Raw genomic sequence first — 17,743 nt, forward strand, 5'->3', positions numbered from 1 at the left:
GATTACAGGCATGTGCTGCCACGCATGGCTAATTTTGTTTTTTTTTTTTTTAGTAGAGACGGGGTTTCTGCATGTTGGTCAGGCTGGTCTCGAACTCCCGACCTCATGTGATCTGCCTCCCCCTTGGTCTCCCAAAGTGCTGGGATTACAGGCGTGAGCCACCTCCCCGGCCAAAAGTTCTAGATATCTTTCTAGACCTTGCAGTTATTATGCTTTATCTGTGTAACTCCTTTCTTCTTTAGATGGTGCTTGGAAATAGTCTTCACTTGAGTTTCAAAAGGGGAGGTAATAACCCCCAAAAAGGTTAAAAACCACTGATCAGGAGAGATTTTCTGGATCACTTAAGTTTGTGACTACTATCCAAGGAACAGAGTTGTCACTTCATATGTGGGAATTTGCTCAGTACTTTTTGTAGCATGTGCTCAGTAAATGTTTTTGTTTTGTTTTGGTTTTGTTTTGTTTTGTTTTGAGGCAGAGTCTTGGTCTGTTGCCCAGGCTGGAGTGCAGTGGCGGGATCTCGGCTCACTGCAAGCTCCGCCTCCTGGGTTCACGCCATTCTCCTGCCTCAGCCTCCTGAGTAGCTGGGACTACAGGCGGCCACCACCACGCCCAGCTAATTTTTTGTGTTTTTAGTAGAGATGGGGTTTCACCGTGTTAGCCAGGATGGTCTTGATCTCCTGACCTTGTGATCCGCCTGCCTTGGCCTCCCAAAGTGCTGGGATTACAGGCGTGAGCCACCACGCCCGGCCTCAGTAAATGTTTTGATAAGAGGATACATTAAGAATCATTCACATTGACTGATGGTCTTTTATTTGGTAATGTATATATCTGATTAGCTTATGCAGAGTCCCGGCAGTAACTTATTAGCATCCCTCTTCTGTCCATTGGTTTTAATAACCACAGTTGTCTTTGTAGTGTAATTCATAAGTTTGTTTTGTTTGGCATGTGTGTGTTTGGAAAGCAATTCTGCCTACTGTCAGTTTTCTGAGGTTTACATAGGCAAAAGCTTTGTCTTGAGAGGCAGTCTTTTGGGTTTCTTTTCTCTCTTGCCTACTCCAGAGCCAGAATCCTGAGTTTGTGACAGAATCCTCTGTTTGTGACATCCCAGCCCCCCCACTGTAGCTCACGGTGATGTCACAAATGAAGAATTATGATCCTGGCAGGGGAAACAGATGAACTTGGAAGAAACAAAAGATCTTCTTTGCCTGCAGCTGTCCCTAGTCATGGGGAGGTGGGGGGTGGGAAGTGAAGCACTGACGATCCCCATGATTAGCAGAACCAGCTCTGCATAAAACGGGGTCCTTGTGAAGGCAACAGGGTGTGGCTGCTGACATTTTGACTGACTTTTTCCTGCCCCCTCATTCCTTTTCCATCTGGGGGGCGCAGGACAGTTAGCACAACTCTACCTACATAATGCTTAAGTTTTCATATTGTCCTTAGAACTTTCAGGACATGCCGAGTGCAGTGGCTCATGGCTGTAATCCCAGCACTTTGGGAGGCCGAGGTGGGCGGATCACCTGAGGTCGGGAGTTCGAGACCAGCCTGACCAACATGGAGAAACCCAGTCTTTACTAAAAATACAAAAAATTAGCCAGGCCTGGTGGCGCATGTCTATAATCCCAGCTACTCAGAGGGCAAAGGCAGGAGAATCGCTTGAACCCGGGAGGCAGAGGTTACAGTGAGCCAAGATCATGCCATTGCACTGCAGCCTGGGCAACAAGAACGAAACTCCATCTCAAAAAAAACAAAAAACAAAAAAAACAGAAAACTTTCAGGACAGTAAACCTGTGCCACTGAAGGAGAGGCGTTCCTGTCACTGCTGTGTGACACTGCAGAAAGTCTTCTCAGTGAAACAGCTGGTAAGGTGGTAGTGTTTACTGACTTGCTCATATTTTAAATTTCAGTTTTGGAATAGGTGCTATTCATGGTTCAAAAACTAGAAAGTGTTGCCAGGTGCAGTGGCTCATGCTTGTAATCCCAGCACTTTGGGAGGCCAAGGCAGGAGGATCGCTTGAGGCCAGGAGTTTGAGACCAACCTGGGCAACTTATTGAGACCCTGTCTCTACAGATAATTTAAAATTTTAGCTGAGTGTGGTGACGTGTGCCTGCAGTCCCAACTACTCATGAGGCTGAGGCAGGAGAATCACTGGAGTCTGGGAGGTCGAGGCTGCAGTGAGCCGTGATTGCGCCACTGATACTCCAGCCTGAACAGCAGAGCAAGACCCCATCTCAAAAACAAAACAAACAAAAGTTAGAAAGTATGAAAAATATTCAGTGATGAGTGTCCCCTCAAACTTGTCCTCTCTCCGCCCAGTTCTCACTCCCCTAAGCTAACCACTGTTCTTATGTCTTCTATTTTCTTTCTTAGTTTTGTTGTACTTATATAAAATAAAGATCCTTGATTTTCTCCCTTTATTTAGCGTGAAAGGTAGTATGCTTTATGGCAGTTCTGTACCTTTAAAAAAAAATCACTGAGTAGCTCTTGGAAGTCTTTCCATATTAGTACATGAAGAGCTTCTTCATTCTATTTTAGAACTATATAGTATTCCATTATATGAATGTCCATGTTAACTAACCAGTCTCCTGTGGATGGAATTTGAATTTTTCTGCTTGTAAGTTTTCAGAGTTTATCTCTTCCTGATCCCCATGGCCAAATTCTTAGAGGGAATAGGTGTCCCTTAACTCCAGATTTCTCCTTTGGTTCATTTATTCTTGGCGTGAATGTGATTCAGCAAGGCTCTCCCAGGAATAAATAGCAGCTAAACCAAAACTGAAAGCTCAGAGGACAAACTAGTAAAAAGAGAAAAACAGAATATATGGAGATGCTTTATGAGGCTGAAAGAGTAAATTAATCCCCACCTTTTTGTGTGTGTGATTGCTCTTTGGCTTGTGGTTTGTATAGTGGCATGTTGGGAATAGTAATCTGATGCAGCCTATTTAGAGCCATTTAAAATAACTATTTTAAGGCTGGGTGTGGTGGCTCACGCCTGTAATCCTAGCACTTCGGGAGGCCGAGGAGGATGGATCACGAGGATCAAGACCATCATGGCTAACATGGTGAAACCCTGTCTTTACTAAAAATACAAAAAAAAATTAGCTGGGCATGGTGGCAGGCACCTGTAGTCCCAGCTACTCGGGAGGCTGAGGCAGGAGAATGGCGTGAACCCAGGAGGCAGAGGTGGCAGTGAGCCGAGATCCCGCCACTGCACTCCAGCCTGGGTGACAGAGTGAGACTCCATCTCAAAAAAAAAAAAAAAAAAGTGATAATATTGCCTATTTCATAAAATTCTTGTGAGGATTAAATGGGTTCATATATGAAAGTACCCAGTAAATGTTTACTGTCCTCATTATCATCTGGAATCTTTGCTGTCCTCATTTCAGTGCTTTTATTTAATGAATTAGGTATGTTTTTAAACTTTGATATTACTTAGAAGTGGACCCAAAGACTTCATTGAGCTTTGAGTCTGTTACCTGTGACTAAACTAAAGTGAAGATGTTTCTGGAGTCCCTGATGAAGAGCCTTATTTGTTTTCTTCTTCCCTACAGGTTGTTTTCTGCATGGACCGTGCCCTAGAATTTGCCCCTGCCTGCCATCGCTTCAAAATCCTCAAGGCAGAATGTTTAGCAATGCTGGGTCGTTATCCAGAAGCACAGTCTGTGGCTAGGTATGCAGTCAGGCTAGCTGGACATTAAAATGCCAGATACCATTGGACTGATGGTGTCCCGCAGCTTCACCACAGGATATGGTCCCCAGAGTAGGCCAGCTAGGGCTGATCAGACCCTCTTGGGACTTAAAGTCAAAGATCAGACCAGCTTTGAAAACCCGTAGGGTATACAGGAGTATAGTAGTATAGCAGGTACTTGAGCTATATATGAAAGAACAGATTGTGTTTTTGTGGTTTTGTTTGTTTGTTTAAGGTAGTCCTTTTCCTTCTACTCCACTGGTTGGCACACTTTCTGCAAAGGGCCAGATTTTAGCCTTTGCAGGCCACAGGGTCTCTGTTGCAACTAACTCAACTCTGCCATTGCAGTGCAAAGGTTGCCCTATATAATAGATGAACCAATGGGTGTGGCTGTTTGAATAGTGTTTTATTTACAAAAACCAGTGGCAGAAAGGATTTGGCCCTGTGGGCTGTAGTTTGCCAAACCCTGTTCTAGTTTAATAAGGATTGTAAGACACAAGATGTGTATTAAAGATAATTATAGGTGGTTTATTTGGGGAAAGTTTGGGAACGGTTCTTGGGAATCTGTCTACCTTTGGATATTTTGAATGCCAGACGCATGGTCAAGGAGGAAAACTGGCCACAAATGGTAGTAATGGTGGGGACATTCTAAAGCACAGCTCAATGTGCCCTTTTCTGACTATTGCAGTGACATTCTACGAATGGATTCCACCAATGCAGATGCTCTGTATGTACGAGGTCTTTGCCTTTATTACGAAGATTGTATTGAGAAGGCAGTTCAGTTTTTCGTACAGGCTCTCAGGATGGCTCCTGACCACGAGAAGGCCTGCATTGCCTGCAGAGTAAGTTCTAGTCACCAGACCTAACTGGGAAAGAGCTTCCTTTTGGGACCTTTAAGATGGCTAGAGTGGAAGGTTTTAGAATCACAAGGAATGTGATAGCTTTTCCTCCTGCTTTGCAAGGATGCTTGGTCTTTATTAGAAATGGTTTCAGGACTACTTGTATTTACCTAAAGGTAGATGTGATCATATAGGGTCGGATGCCTTTAATATCTAAGAGGGTTTTTTTTGTTTTGTTTTTCCCCTCAGTGAAGATAGATAGTAATACTTGCCCTGAGAAGTGAAGGCAGACCCAGTAACATAGGTCTCATTGGTATTTTTGGTAACTCTTTTCCTGTCCACTCTGTAGGAAGCTCAAATGAGCAACAGATAGCCCAGATTGGGGGTTGGCAGGGCTCTGTGATGCTGAACTGCCGGAAGCAAAGAACTTGAAAATAGACTGTGGCCTCTCTGTGCAATGGTCTGAGGCTTTGTGGATATGAACCGATCCTCCCCTTGCTTTTTTCTGTAGAATGCCAAAGCACTCAAAGCAAAGAAAGAAGATGGGAATAAAGCATTTAAGGAAGGAAATTACAAACTAGCATATGAACTGTACACAGAAGCCCTGGGGATAGACCCCAACAATATAAAAACAAATGCTAAACTCTACTGTAATCGGGGTACGGTTAATTCCAAGGTAAGCTCTTGATCTAGATCTTGGGGCCTATAGAGATATTTTTAAGGGACATCAAAGGGTCTTGGGAAATCTGCCTAGTGAGGGTAAGCAAGATGAAAGAGGGAAAGTTGTTATGGTTAATAGTTTGTTAGGAACTCCCTTCCAAGAGGCAAGCTTTTGTCATCTCTATGGAATTTGAGGGCAGTTGGACAATTTGCAAGGATATTCTCACCTGTTCATTAAGGTCCCTTTCCTCCAGTAAGAGAATGGCTAGGGGCTGTGGGATAATCTTAAGCAGCTACTGTTGCTTTTTTGTTGTTTTGCTTATGCAAGTGATCATTTATTTTTTAGGAGTGATTTGGAGGAAGAGTATGAGGCAAGCTTGTTTTTCTCCAGTGTAATTGATGGTCACCATGCATGGTTGAAAATGGCCTGAGTGCTTTTGTGGCCCTACACAACATCAGAAACAAAAAGTAGACTCCTTGCCCTTGCAGAATTCTAGCAGTTAAAAATCAGAGTGATTTGTGATCCCTGCAGGTGACCTCTGGAAAAAAGGAGGGCAGGAACCAGCCTTACTATTTTCATGTTTTCATTGGGCACTAACATGGAATGGTAAAGGTAGTTTATCCTTGAAGACGGATGTGCCTGGCTTGTATCGTATATAAGAGAAATCAATTTTGAAGTTGCTGTCCATAGCCCTGGTGACAAAGAACTAGAACTTAATATGACATTTAAGGGGCCAGCATGACTGATCCTCTTAGAGTTTTGAAGCCATGCTCACAGCTTCTGGGCTCCCTCAGTCACCAAAGATGTGAAGTATGATTGCTCTCTTTCTCCTGAAGCTTAGGAAACTAGATGATGCAATAGAAGACTGCACAAATGCAGTGAAGCTTGATGACACTTACATAAAAGCCTACTTGAGAAGAGCTCAGTGGTAAGTGCCTCTGATGGGTGGGGGGAAGAGGGAGTTGCCGCTGGCCTCAGGGGAATTGCCTTGCAGATGACGAAGCAGACCCAGAGATGTTGTGAGGTCATTTGGTCCTTCCCCCTGCCTCTAGGTGGGATTGTTCCAGCCCTAGACTATCTTTATAGACCTCCAGCGGAGGAGATTGCACAAGCTCCCTCAGTCTCCCATGCCTGTGTCTAACACCCCTCACGGTCAGTAAGTTTCCTCTGATGCCTGACCCAAATTCCTTTTGTTAAAGTTTAAATCCATTTCCTTTGGAGATTTTGTTTTGTGTTGTACACTTATGCTCTACCTTGGCACAGTGCTTGACACATAGGTGCTCACTGAATAAATGTTTTGTTGAATGAATGTATGGTGCTTGGAAGAGAAAGCAACTCTTGGAGACAGTTGAGAGTTGTACTTCATCCTGTTTGTTCTGGGTGAGGGAATAGAGTTGGAAGAGATGTAATCCGGCTCAGCCTCCCAGGATAAAGGAACTTCCTTTTGAAACACCCTGGATGGCTACTCTCTGCTTGAGTGTTTTGAGTGGAGGGCACTCTGTGTCTGACAGGGTGATTATGAGCCAGGATGTGCCTACCTCTAATGCTCACATTTGCCCCAGAGTCAGGGTGCTCCCTGGCATAGTTGCTCCTCTTACTCTTAGACCCACCAGCTGGTTTTCTCCAGATAGGAACAGGGCTAGGAGAAATCTTTCTCAGAAATCCACCTCTTCTGATTTCAGATTATTCTCTAGGCGGAGAAAAACTTCCTGTCTTTAAAGTTCTTAGAGAAGATGTATTTATTGTATACTAATCCTCCAGCACCTGCTCCACTCCTTATTATAAAATGTCATATCCAAAGAACAGATGCTGTCACTGATGCCTGATGAGCCAGTAGTTTAAGCTTCCTTGTCTCATCAGTGGTACAGAATATCTCATGGACTACCTCCCACTTAGTTTTCTCAAAATTATCTCACTTAAAATAGGAAAACTGCTGCTGTGTGTGACGCTTTTTTTAAAAGTGAATTTCTAAGTCGATGACTAAGTCTGTCCAACAGAAACATACAGGGAATTATAACTTCTGTGAGACCGACTGTCAGTCATTCTATCTTTGCAAACCACTGGCACACACAAGCAGAAGCTTTGGAAGACAAAAAAAGCACCCTTTGATTCAGCCAAAGACTGACTTTAACAGACGCAAAATGCTATATACATGAAGGTGTTTGCTGCAATTTTATCTATAATAGCAAAAAAAAAAAAAAAAAAAAAAAGGTGGGGGGAGAATCACCTACATGTCCAGTGGGAAGGGGGTGGCTAGATACTTGATACTGTATGAACTTAATGGAATGCTCTGTATATGGAATGCCAGGGGATGGGAAGAGAAGAGAAAAATCGCTTCGTTTTGTTTTTTTGGGATGGAGTCTCGCTATGTCGCTCGGGATGGAGTCTCGCTATGTCGCTCAGGCTGGAGTGCAGTGGCGCCGTAGTGGCTCACTGCAACCTCCACCTCCTGAGTTCAAGCGAATTTCCTGCTTCAGCCTCTGAAGTAGCTGAGATTACTGGCGCACGTCACCACACCCAGCTAATTTTTGTATTTTTATTGGAGACGGGGTTTCATCATGTTGGCCAGGCTGTTCTCAAACTCCTGATGACAAGTGATCTGCCTGTCTTGGCCTCCCAAAGTTCTGGAATTACCAGCAGGCGTGAGCCACCGCGCCCGGCCTTTTTTTTTTATTTTTTTATTTTTTTTTAAGCAAGCCCCCAACACCATAGAAAATTCTTGATTTGCTCGGAGGATAATTGGATGAAGGATTATTTTCTTCTTTGTTTATGTGCAAGAAATGAAAATAAGGAATTGCTTTGATCAGACAACTTCTTATCTTTGTGGTAGAAACAGAACTGCCCTTCTTGGAGTGGCTCTGCTTCTGAGATCACTACAGGGGAGACAGCATGCCCTGTTCAGCTGGCTGAATATTTGGCAACAATCTCCTGAAGCAGCTGGAATTGACAAGAAGTACTGGAGATTAGCTCGGGCCAAACCCTTACATCTGGCCTGACTACTGCTGCAGTCTGCCTCAACTTACCCCTAAAGCTGGGGAGATGCCACCCACCCACATCTTTGCTACACATGCCATCATGAGCTAGAGTTCACCCTTTCTCCTTAAAGCCCTATTTACTTTTCTACTTCAACTTTAAAACAAAATTAAAATGTGAGGATATCCCTGAATTTTAAAAAGCATGAAGTAAAAATGCAAATTAGTATAGTTTGTTTAATACATTACATATAGACCTAAAGAAAGTTCATCGGGTTAATCATTTGTCACATCATTCATATAGATGTCACATCATTCTATACCCTTTTTTTTTTTTTTTTAATTCAGGATCCAGCTCTGTCACCCAGGCTGGAGTGCAGTATCAAAGTATCATTTCTCTTACTTCAAATTATTACATTTTATTCTGTACATTGATTCTGAACTCCTAATATAATATTTATGTCCTGTATTTGCAGGCCATTGGTTTTTTTAAAGTCATAAATCAAAATGATGCCAGAAAATCAAAGATGCCCAAGATGTTGGGCTTCTCTTTTGCCAGCCACATTGGTAGCACTCTCCTGCCCTGGCCTCCAAGCTGGTGGGGATCTGTGATGTTTGTGAAAATGGGCTTATGCCAGGCGCAGTGGCTCACGCCTGTAATCCCAGCACTTTGGGAGGCCGAGGTGGGCAGATTGGTTCAGGTCAGGAGATTGAGACCAGCCTGGCCAACTGGTGAAACCCCATCTCTACTAAAAATACAAAAAATTAGCCAGGCGTGGTGGCACACGCCTGTAATCCCAGCTACTCAGGAGGCTGAGGCAGGAGAATCACTTGAAACCTGGGAGGCAGAGGTTGCAGTGAGCAGAGATCGTGCCATTGCACTCCATCCTGGGCGACAGAGTGAGACTCTGTGTCAAAAAAAAAAAAAGAGAAAGAAAATGGGCTTGTGTGGTAGCAGGTAAGAAATTGAATCTCTGTTGTACAGCAGCTAGCTGTACTGCATGATCACTTCCCATTCCCCAGCTGACAGTGGCTGTCTCTGGAACTCCTACCACAGTCTTTAATTGGTAGGCCAGCCTTGGTGCCAGTGATTTTATCTGGGCATGGAAAATGCTACTTGCTTTTGTGGAAGAGACACTTAAAAGATCTGGCAGTCAGCTGTGTGCGGTGGCTCACGCTATAATCCCAACACTCTGGGAGGTCAAGGCAGGCGGACCACGAGGTCAGGAGATGGAGACCATCCTGGCTAACACGGTGAAACCCTGTCTCTACTGAAAAAAATTTAAAAAATTAGCTGGTCGAGGTGGCGGGTGCCTGTAGTCCCAGCTACTCTGGAGGCTGAGGCAGGAGAATGGCGTGAACCCAGGAGGCGGAGCTTGCAGTGATCCGAGATCACACCACTGCACTGCAGTCTGGGCGACAGAGCGAGACTCCATCTCAAAAAAAAAAAAAAAAAGATCTGGCAATCATCCTGTCAAGCTTGATTCCTCTGATCTTGGGCCAAGGGCCCCTCCTTTCTTTTGTGCTACTGAAATAGAAGCAAACCTGTGTTTAGAGTTCCCTTTTCTGTCTCATTTACCTGCATCTCTCATTGATTGGTCTTAGTGGAGGGATTTGCCAGCAGCTGCCACGTTGAACTTGATCCTTTTAGTGGCTCACTAATCCCACTTCTATTCTGGATTGTAGCTAGTCCTGCATGTTTATGGCACTATAGGTTTCAAAGCTCTTTCATATCCATTTATTCACTTGATAATTTTTCTCTTGTGTGTTTCAACCCAAAGTAATCAAGTAGATCCCTTCACATTGTCTTTTCTAAGGCAGTCCAGTACCTCTTAGGTGGCTCTGTGTCAGAAGGAACTTTTTCCTCTTGATTACTTTCTGCTCAAAGCTGAACATCACTTTGCTGGTTGGATGCAAGTGCCATGCGGCCTCTCTTTTTATTTCCTTGAGGACTTGATAGCTAATTTTCTCTCACTGCTAGATTAAGGGCTCCTGTTTCTGAAGCATCTTACCAGAAGTGTGTGTCTCTTGCTTGAGCCATGCCTCTTGCCCTAGAGTGATCCTGAGAACCACTGCTATTTATGTCTTAGTGCTGTATTGCCTTGTATTTCTTTCTCAGTTACATGGACACAGAACAGTATGAAGAAGCAGTACGAGACTATGAAAAAGTATATCAGACAGAGAAAACAAAAGGTAAGTTTAAAAGCATTTGTTTTTTAGGGAACTGTGTGGACTTCTTTGTAGGCCATAAATCTGTACACAAGGTAGTTTGATTCAGGGATCAGGGATGTACCTAGAACTTATTTGATCACCAGCCAGAAAGAAGTGAACAAAGGCTGGGCGTGGTGGCTCATGCCTGTAATCCCCAGCACTCTGGGAGGCTGAGGCAGGCAGATCACCTGAGATCAGGAGTTGGAGACCAGCCTGGCCAACATGGTGAAACCCCATCTCTACTGAAAATACAAAAAATAGTGGGTATGGTGGTATACGCCTGTAATCCCAGCCACTCAGGAGGCTGGGGCACGAGAATTCCTTGAACCCGGGAGGCGGAGGTTGCAGTGAGCTAAGATTGGGCGACTATACTCCAGCCTGGGCGACGGAGCGAGACTTCATCTCAAAAACAAAAACAAAAAAAAGAAAAAAAAAGTGAACAGAGATCTTGGGTTGGGGCATGAGGCACCTATTTTCTGGTTCCAGATCCTCCCTGTCGTTTTCATTTCATTTTTTGTGTGGTGAGGCTAAAGTGAGGAACCTAAGTCTGGGTAGATTTTCTTTTTCTTTTTTTTTTTTTAAGATGGAGTCCTGCTCTGTCACCCAGGCTGGAGTGCAATGGCATGATCATAGCTCACTACAACCTTTACCTCCCAGGTTCAAACAATTCTCCTGCCTCAGCCTCCCGAATAACTGGGATTACAGGCACATGGTACCATGCCTGGCTAATTTTTTGTATTTTTAGTAGGGATGGGGTTTCACCATGTTGGACAGGCTAGTCCCGAACTCCTGACCTCGGGTGATCCATTCTGTCAAGCTTGATTCCTCCCATCTTGGGCCAAGGGCCCCTCCTTTCTTTCGTGCTACCGAAATAGAAGCAAACCTGTGTTTAGAGTTCCCTTTTCTGTCTCATTTACCTGCATCTCTCATTGATGCAGGCCTCCAAAAGTGCTGCGATTACAGGCATGAGTCACCGTGCCTGGCCGAGTAGATTTTTTTTCTAATCTCCAGAAGAAAGCACCGTAAAAGTCCCCGGCATGGTTAACAAGGCCTCTAACTCCCAGGCAGCTGGGCTGAGACCTGGTGAGGAAAAAACCAGAGTCAGATTTGTCCACTGATGCCAGATGTCTTCCTGTAGAACACAAACAGCTCCTAAAAAATGCGCAGCTGGAACTGAAGAAGAGTAAGAGGAAAGATTACTACAAGATTCTAGGAGTGGACAAGAATGCCTCTGAGGACGAGATCAAGAAAGCTTATCGGAAACGGGCCTTGATGCACCATCCAGGTAGAGTAGGTGCGGGGAGTGTGCTCAGTGGGAAGAACCCGCAGGGCAGGCCAACTGCCACACTCAGTCCAGAGGGGACCCCTTGGAGAGGTCCTTCAGCTGAGAATAAGGTGTTGCAGACTTGTGGACCCCCCAAATTTTGGGAAGTGCCAAATTCCAAAATTAGACATAAAGTAGTTTTTCTCTTAAACTTTGTTTTCTTGAAACTTTGATTTCCACTGAGTTGTTCTTTTACTCCCCACTTTAGATCGGCATAGTGGAGCCAGTGCTGAGGTTCAGAAGGAGGAGGAGAAGAAGTTCAAGGAAGTTGGAGAGGCCTTTACTATCCTCTCTGATCCCAAGAAAAAGACTCGCTATGACAGTGGACAGGACCTAGATGAGGAGGGCATGAATATGGGTGGTGAGTTGGCTGGGGCAGCCTGGGATGAATTTGACAGCTGTAGAATGTTAGAATTTTTTCCAAAGATGCTCCAGAGGGAGAGTCTGGGCCAAATCTGATCCCTGGTCCAAACAGTAATAGACATGGAGTCAAACAAATGCAGTCAAATGTGGCAGGTTCACAGTGTGCAGTGAGCTCTGAGGAGGCGAGCACTAGCAAGGGAAGGCTTGGAAGTGCAGAAAAGCATGGCCCCATGGGTCATGCCTGTAATCCCAGCACTTTGGGAGGCCGAGGCAAGCAGATCACTTGAGGTCAGGAGTTTGAGGCCAGCCTGGCCAACATGGTGAAACCCTGTCTCTACTAAAAATACAAAAATTAGGCTGGGCGCAGTGGCTCATGCCTGTAATCTCACCACTTTGTGAGGTCAAAGCAGGTTGATCACCAGGTCAGGAGTTTGAGACCAGCCTGGCCAACATGGTGAAACCTCGTCTCTACTAAAATACAGAAATTAGCCGGGTGTGGTGGTGGGCGCCTGTAATCCCAGCTACTCGGGAGGCCGAGGCATGAGAATCGCTTGCACCCAGGAGGCGGAGGTTGCAGTGAGCCGAGATTGTGCCACTGTACTCCATCCTGGGCGACAGAGCAAGACTTTGTCTCAATTAAAAAAAAAAAGAAGAAAGAAAAAAGAAAAATTAGCCAGGTGTGGTGGTGCACACCTGTAATCCCAGCTACTTGAACCTGGGAGGTGGAGGTTGCAGTGAGCCAAGATGGCGCCACTGCACTCCAGCCTGGGCAACAGAGTGAGACTCCATCCCTCCCCCCGAAAAAAGCAAAGCATGGCCTCTTTGGGGATCTGCAGGGGGCTTGGTCTAGGGAAGATAAAGGGATAGGGTGCTAGAGGTAGGTGGTGGTGGAAGGTCGGCAAGTAGCTGGATCAGAGCTCAGAGGCCATAAGGGCTGTATGTGGTAAGGAATATGAGCATTTTCCTATTATCTGGAAGTTCTTTTTTACCCACTGCAAAGTGTATGCTGACATTTATGTATGTCATACATTCCTGTAAACACTCACAGATTTTAATTTCCCAAAAAGATTTAGCATGATATAAAGCACACCTATTGTCAATATTGTTGCTCACTGTGGGCTGTCAGAGATAAGAGGCCCTGACCTGTGAGCTGGGCGCGGTGGCTTACGCCTGTAATCCCAGCACTTTGGGAAGCCAAGGCGGGCAGATCACCTGAGCTCAGGAGTTCAAGACCACCCTGGGCAACATACAAAATACCAAAAAAATTGTACTCTCTACTAAAATACAAAAAAATTAGCTGAGCATGGTGGCGCATGCCTGTGGTCCAAGCTACTCAGGAGACTGAGGCACCAAAAGCTCTTGAGCCCAGGAGGCAGAGGTTGCAGTGAGCTGAGATTGCGCCACTGTACTCCAGCTTGGGTTACAGAGTGAGACTCCATCTCAAAAATTAATTAATTAATTCAGTCAGTCTTCACTCTAAGTTGTCTGCCAAAAAATTTGCTGGGCATGGTGGCTCACGCCTATAATCCCATCACTTTGGGAGAACAAGGTGGGCGGACCACAAGGTCAAGAGATTGAGACCATCCTGCCCAACATGGTGAAACCCCGTCTCTATGAAAAATACAAAAATTAGCTAGGCATGGTGGCGCACGCCTGTAGTCCCAGCTACTTGGGAGGCTGAGGCAGGAGAATCGCTTGAACTCGGGAGGCGGAGGTTGCAATGAGCCGAGATCACGCCACCGCACTCCGGCCTGGCGACAGAGCAAGACTCGTCTCAAAAAAAAAAAAAAAAAAAAAGAGGACCTGACCTGTGAATGGTGCACAGACCTACCATCTCTTCCACTAAGAAAATCTGTTGGGATTTTGTTTTTTGTTTTGTTTTGTTTTTTGAGACGGAGTCTTGCTGTGTCACCCAGGCTGGAGTGCAGTGGCACCATCTCGACTCACTGCAACCTCCGCCTCCAGGGTTCAAGTGATTCTTCTGCCTCAGCCTCCCGAGTAGCTGGGACTACAGGTGTGCGCCACCACGCCCAGCTAATTTTTGTATTTTAAGTAGAGACGGGGTTTTACCATATTGGCCAGGCTGATCTGGAACTCCTGACTTTGTGATCCGCCCACCTCGGCCTCCCAAAGGGCTGGGATAACAGGCGTGAGCCACCGCGCCCGGCCTTTTTTTTTTTTTTTTTTTTTTAAGACTGAGCCCAGTCTGGGTGCAGTGGTGCCATCTTGGCTCACTGCAACCTCTGCCTCCAGGGTTCAAGCAATTCTCCTGCCTCAGCCTCCTGAGCAGCTGGGATTACAGGCACCCACCCCCATGCCTAGCTAATTTTTATATTTTTAGTAGCGACAGGGTTTCACCATGTTGGCCGGGCTGGTCTTGAACTCCTGACCGCAAGTGATCTACTGGCCTTGGCCTCCCAAAATGCTGGGATTACAAGCGTGAGCCACTGTGCCTGGCCTTCCATTGCAACTTATTTATTTACTTAATTTTTTTTTTTTTGTTATGTTTTTGAGACACGGTCTTACTCTGTCACCCAGGCTGGTGTGCAGTGGCGCAGTCTCAGCTCACAGCAACCTCCACCTACCAGGTTCAAGAAATTCTCCTGCCTCAGCCTCCTGAGTAGCTGGGATTACAGGCACCTGCAGCCACACCCGGCTAATTTTTATATTTTTAGTAGAGACGGGGTTTCACCACGTTGGCCAGGCTGGTCTCAAACTCCTGACTTCGTGTGATCCGCCCATCTTGGCCTCCCAAAGTGTTGGGATGACAGGCGTGAGCCACCGCACCCAGCCGGAATTTAAAATAAGAATGATGGTACTATATAGATAATGCTGAGTCCTCTCCAGTTCAGTGTGGGGGTATTTGTGTTTAATAAACCTAGGTTCACCATAATAAACATGTTCCTCTGCCTAGCAGTTAAGAAGATCTATAAGCAGTAAAAAACTAGTGAAGAGGTTTTGTTTTGTTTTGAGATGGAGTCTCACTCTGTCGCCCAGGTTGGAGTGCAGTGGCGCGATCTCTGCTCACTGCAAGCTCTGCCTCCCGGGTTCACGCCATTCTCCTGCCTTAGCCTCCCAAGTAGCTGGGACTACAGGCACCTGCCACCATGCCCGGCTAATTTTTTTTTTTTTTTTTTTAGTAGAGACGGGGTTTCACTTTGTTAGCCAGGATGATCTCGATCTCCTGACCTCGTGATCCACCCACCTTGGCCTCCCAAAGTGCTGGGATTACAGGCCTGAGCCACCATGGCCGGCTGTGAAGTTTTAAGTAGGGGCACTGTGGACCAGATTTTGGCTCTGGAAATATATTTGTGATAGGGGTGAGGAGGTTGGGGTTGGAGGGAGTAAGGAGGATGGAGATGGAAGGAAGACACAAAAGGTAGGAAAGGATTGGAGGGCACAGTCAGGGAGTTAGTTAGTGGAAGACTCAGCAGGAGTTGGTTGCTATTCAGATGTGTTGGGGAGAGTGACAGGCATAGCTGACTCAGGGTCATTCACTAAGCCAGGAGCCCAGGAAGACGCACAGATGCAAGCAGAGAAACTCACTCTGGGCACGAGGTGGCTGTGGGATCACCTGGTGGGGGTCAGTCCTTCTGTGAAGCTTGGGAAGTCAGTCAGGAATGGGGCCACCAGACATGCTGTGGCCTTGCAAAAGTGCACAGAGCCAGTCAGGCAGGAGTTGGATTTTCCAGTTCTGCTGCTTTCGCTGCCATGTGATCGTGGGCAAGTTACTTGAACCACCTACATATGTTTTGTTGAGTATTAATTGGGAATGATACTTACCCTGACAAATCATTACTAGGATTAAGTAATGTAATGTATGCAAAGTACCTAGTACTTTGCACCTAGTAGGTGTTTTTGTTGGTTTGTTGTTGTTATTGAGACAGGGTCTTGCTGTCACCCAGGCTGGGGTGCAGTGTTGTGATCATAGCTTACTGCAGCCTTGAACTCCTGGGCTCAAGTGATCCTCCCACCTTAGACTCCCAAAGCACTGGGATTATAGGTGTGAGCCACCACGCCCAGCTAACAAACCATAGCTTTTTTTCTAGCCTAGAGTCTATGGAGTAAAAGACATGGAATCAAATACAGTAAATCCTAGATCTTGCTCTTATATTTATTTTTGGTAACATTTAAGTGATACATTTTATCCTTTTTAGTAGCCGCTCCAGCATTATAGGGAGACAGAGTATGGGGAAAGTCTTGCGTAAGTGCAAATGGCATTCCATTTGTTGAGAAAACAGCCCAACGAAGCAAGCTGAAGCAGAGAAAGCTTCCTTTGGGGCAGCAGTTGGAAGGAGAAGGGAACATGTCCTAGGAGTGGGATCAGGTAGCATGTTTTGCACGGGATGGGGCAGGTTTGCTCACTTGCAGTCTGAAGTGTTGGGAAAGGAGGGGAGTGAGACTCTCCAGGAAAGCTTTGGAGATCTGTTCTCAGTGTCATCAGTTCTCTTCAAACATTTCTAATTTTTCACCTTTTCTTCCCTTCCATGTTACTTGCCCTGCTCTACAGATTTTGATCCAAACAATATCTTCAAGGCATTCTTTGGCGGTCCTGGCGGCTTCAGCTTTGAAGGTAGGTGGGCCTGCTGTTCTTGGGAGTTCCCAGATCACAAGCCAACACACTCATTGCCTCTTAGGCAGCTCTTTGGGAGTCAGAGGGGCCCATGAGCGGGGGCAGCTGAATTCTCATCTAGCAGGGCATCTATCCACTCGGCTGTTGCTAAAGATGAAGACAGGAAGGTTCCCAGGCACCCCTTGCCTTGGGACCTTTAGCCACTGCATCTCTGCAGGGTCAGGGAGGCATCTCTAACTGCCTAGTACCAAGGCTTCTCTGCAAGAGCAAAGGTACTATATAGATAATGCTGAGGTCAGAAGCTACCCATGTATAATATAGTCACGTGCTCCCTCTTGCACCCAAAAACAGCCTGAGCTGTTTGATACCCATAGAGTTTCTCTCTGTGTTTGAGTTTGAAGCAGCCCTTGAAGACTTTTCCATAATCAGAGCAAAGTGATCTTCCCTAGAAAATCCATAGCCAACTACCAACCCCTCTTTTCTCTTTCAGCATCTGGTCCAGGGAATTTCTTTTTTCAATTTGGCTAATGAAGGGCAACCACCCAGAACCCAGAAAATGCAGATTCACTCAGTTTAATCTTGAATGTGGAAACAGTTCACCTCCTCCCTTCATCACGTCTCCGTGTACTTAGAGCAGTTTCATTTTCTCAGTTGGATGCCCTGTGTCTCTGTGAGTGGGGTGGAGCAAAGGGAACCAATGCCGAAGACCGAGGGCAGGGGAGGGAGGCGGGGGTGGACAGGGAGGCAGCTTGTGAATTTTTGTTTTACTGTTTAACTTTATTAAAAAAGAAAAAAAAAGAGAATAAAATGTTTTGACCCTTCCTGGCCCTTTGCTCTGGCATCTGCTTTGTCTCCAGTCTGTGAGCCAGAGCTGAGCCCGACCTGGATTTGGGGTGCAGCAAGCTGCCGCATGCGGGCTGTGGGCACCCAGCCTAGTGGCAGGTGGGGCACTCTGCCTCTCCCAGACCTGTCCAGCATGTGAGTGCTAGGCAGGCCCCGGCTGTGCCTCTGGGCCCAGCCTAACATCAGTCACAGAGAAGCGAGTTCAGAAAGCATGCTCACTTTACAGTGGGGCCCCAGAAATCACTAGAAGCTGTGTGTGTCCAAAGCTCAGGTG

The 17,743-nt window shown here is 45.9% G+C and overlaps 1 protein-coding gene across 5 annotated transcripts in view; it reads left to right on the forward strand.

Annotated features, from left to right (window-relative positions):
* The window catches only part of DNAJC7 (DnaJ heat shock protein family (Hsp40) member C7), a 41,692-nt gene extending 24,245 nt beyond the window's left edge, over window positions 1–17,447 (forward strand). For 3 of the 5 annotated variants that reach the window (XM_055388115.2, XM_055388120.2, XM_055388121.2), the window contains exons 6-13: window positions 3,547–3,665; window positions 4,372–4,525; window positions 5,034–5,198; window positions 6,020–6,111; window positions 10,275–10,348; window positions 11,505–11,651; window positions 11,899–12,051; window positions 16,564–17,447. In XM_055388115.2, coding sequence (XP_055244090.1) covers window positions 3,547–3,665; window positions 4,372–4,525; window positions 5,034–5,198; window positions 6,020–6,111; window positions 10,275–10,348; window positions 11,505–11,651; window positions 11,899–12,051; window positions 16,564–16,721 — 1,062 coding nt within the window. In that variant the 3' untranslated portion in view covers window positions 16,722–17,447. The remainder of the gene's footprint in view (window positions 1–3,546; window positions 3,666–4,371; window positions 4,526–5,033; window positions 5,199–6,019; window positions 6,112–10,274; window positions 10,349–11,504; window positions 11,652–11,898; window positions 12,052–16,563) is intronic. The other 2 variants (XM_055388118.1, XM_055388117.2) reach the window with 1 other exon arrangement.
* The last annotated feature ends 296 nt before the right edge of the window (window positions 17,448–17,743 follow it).

Source organism: Gorilla gorilla, chromosome 4 (assembly GCF_029281585.2).
Source record: "Gorilla gorilla gorilla isolate KB3781 chromosome 4, NHGRI_mGorGor1-v2.1_pri, whole genome shotgun sequence".
In the NCBI taxonomy this organism is placed as follows: Eukaryota; Metazoa; Chordata; class Mammalia; order Primates; family Hominidae; genus Gorilla; species Gorilla gorilla.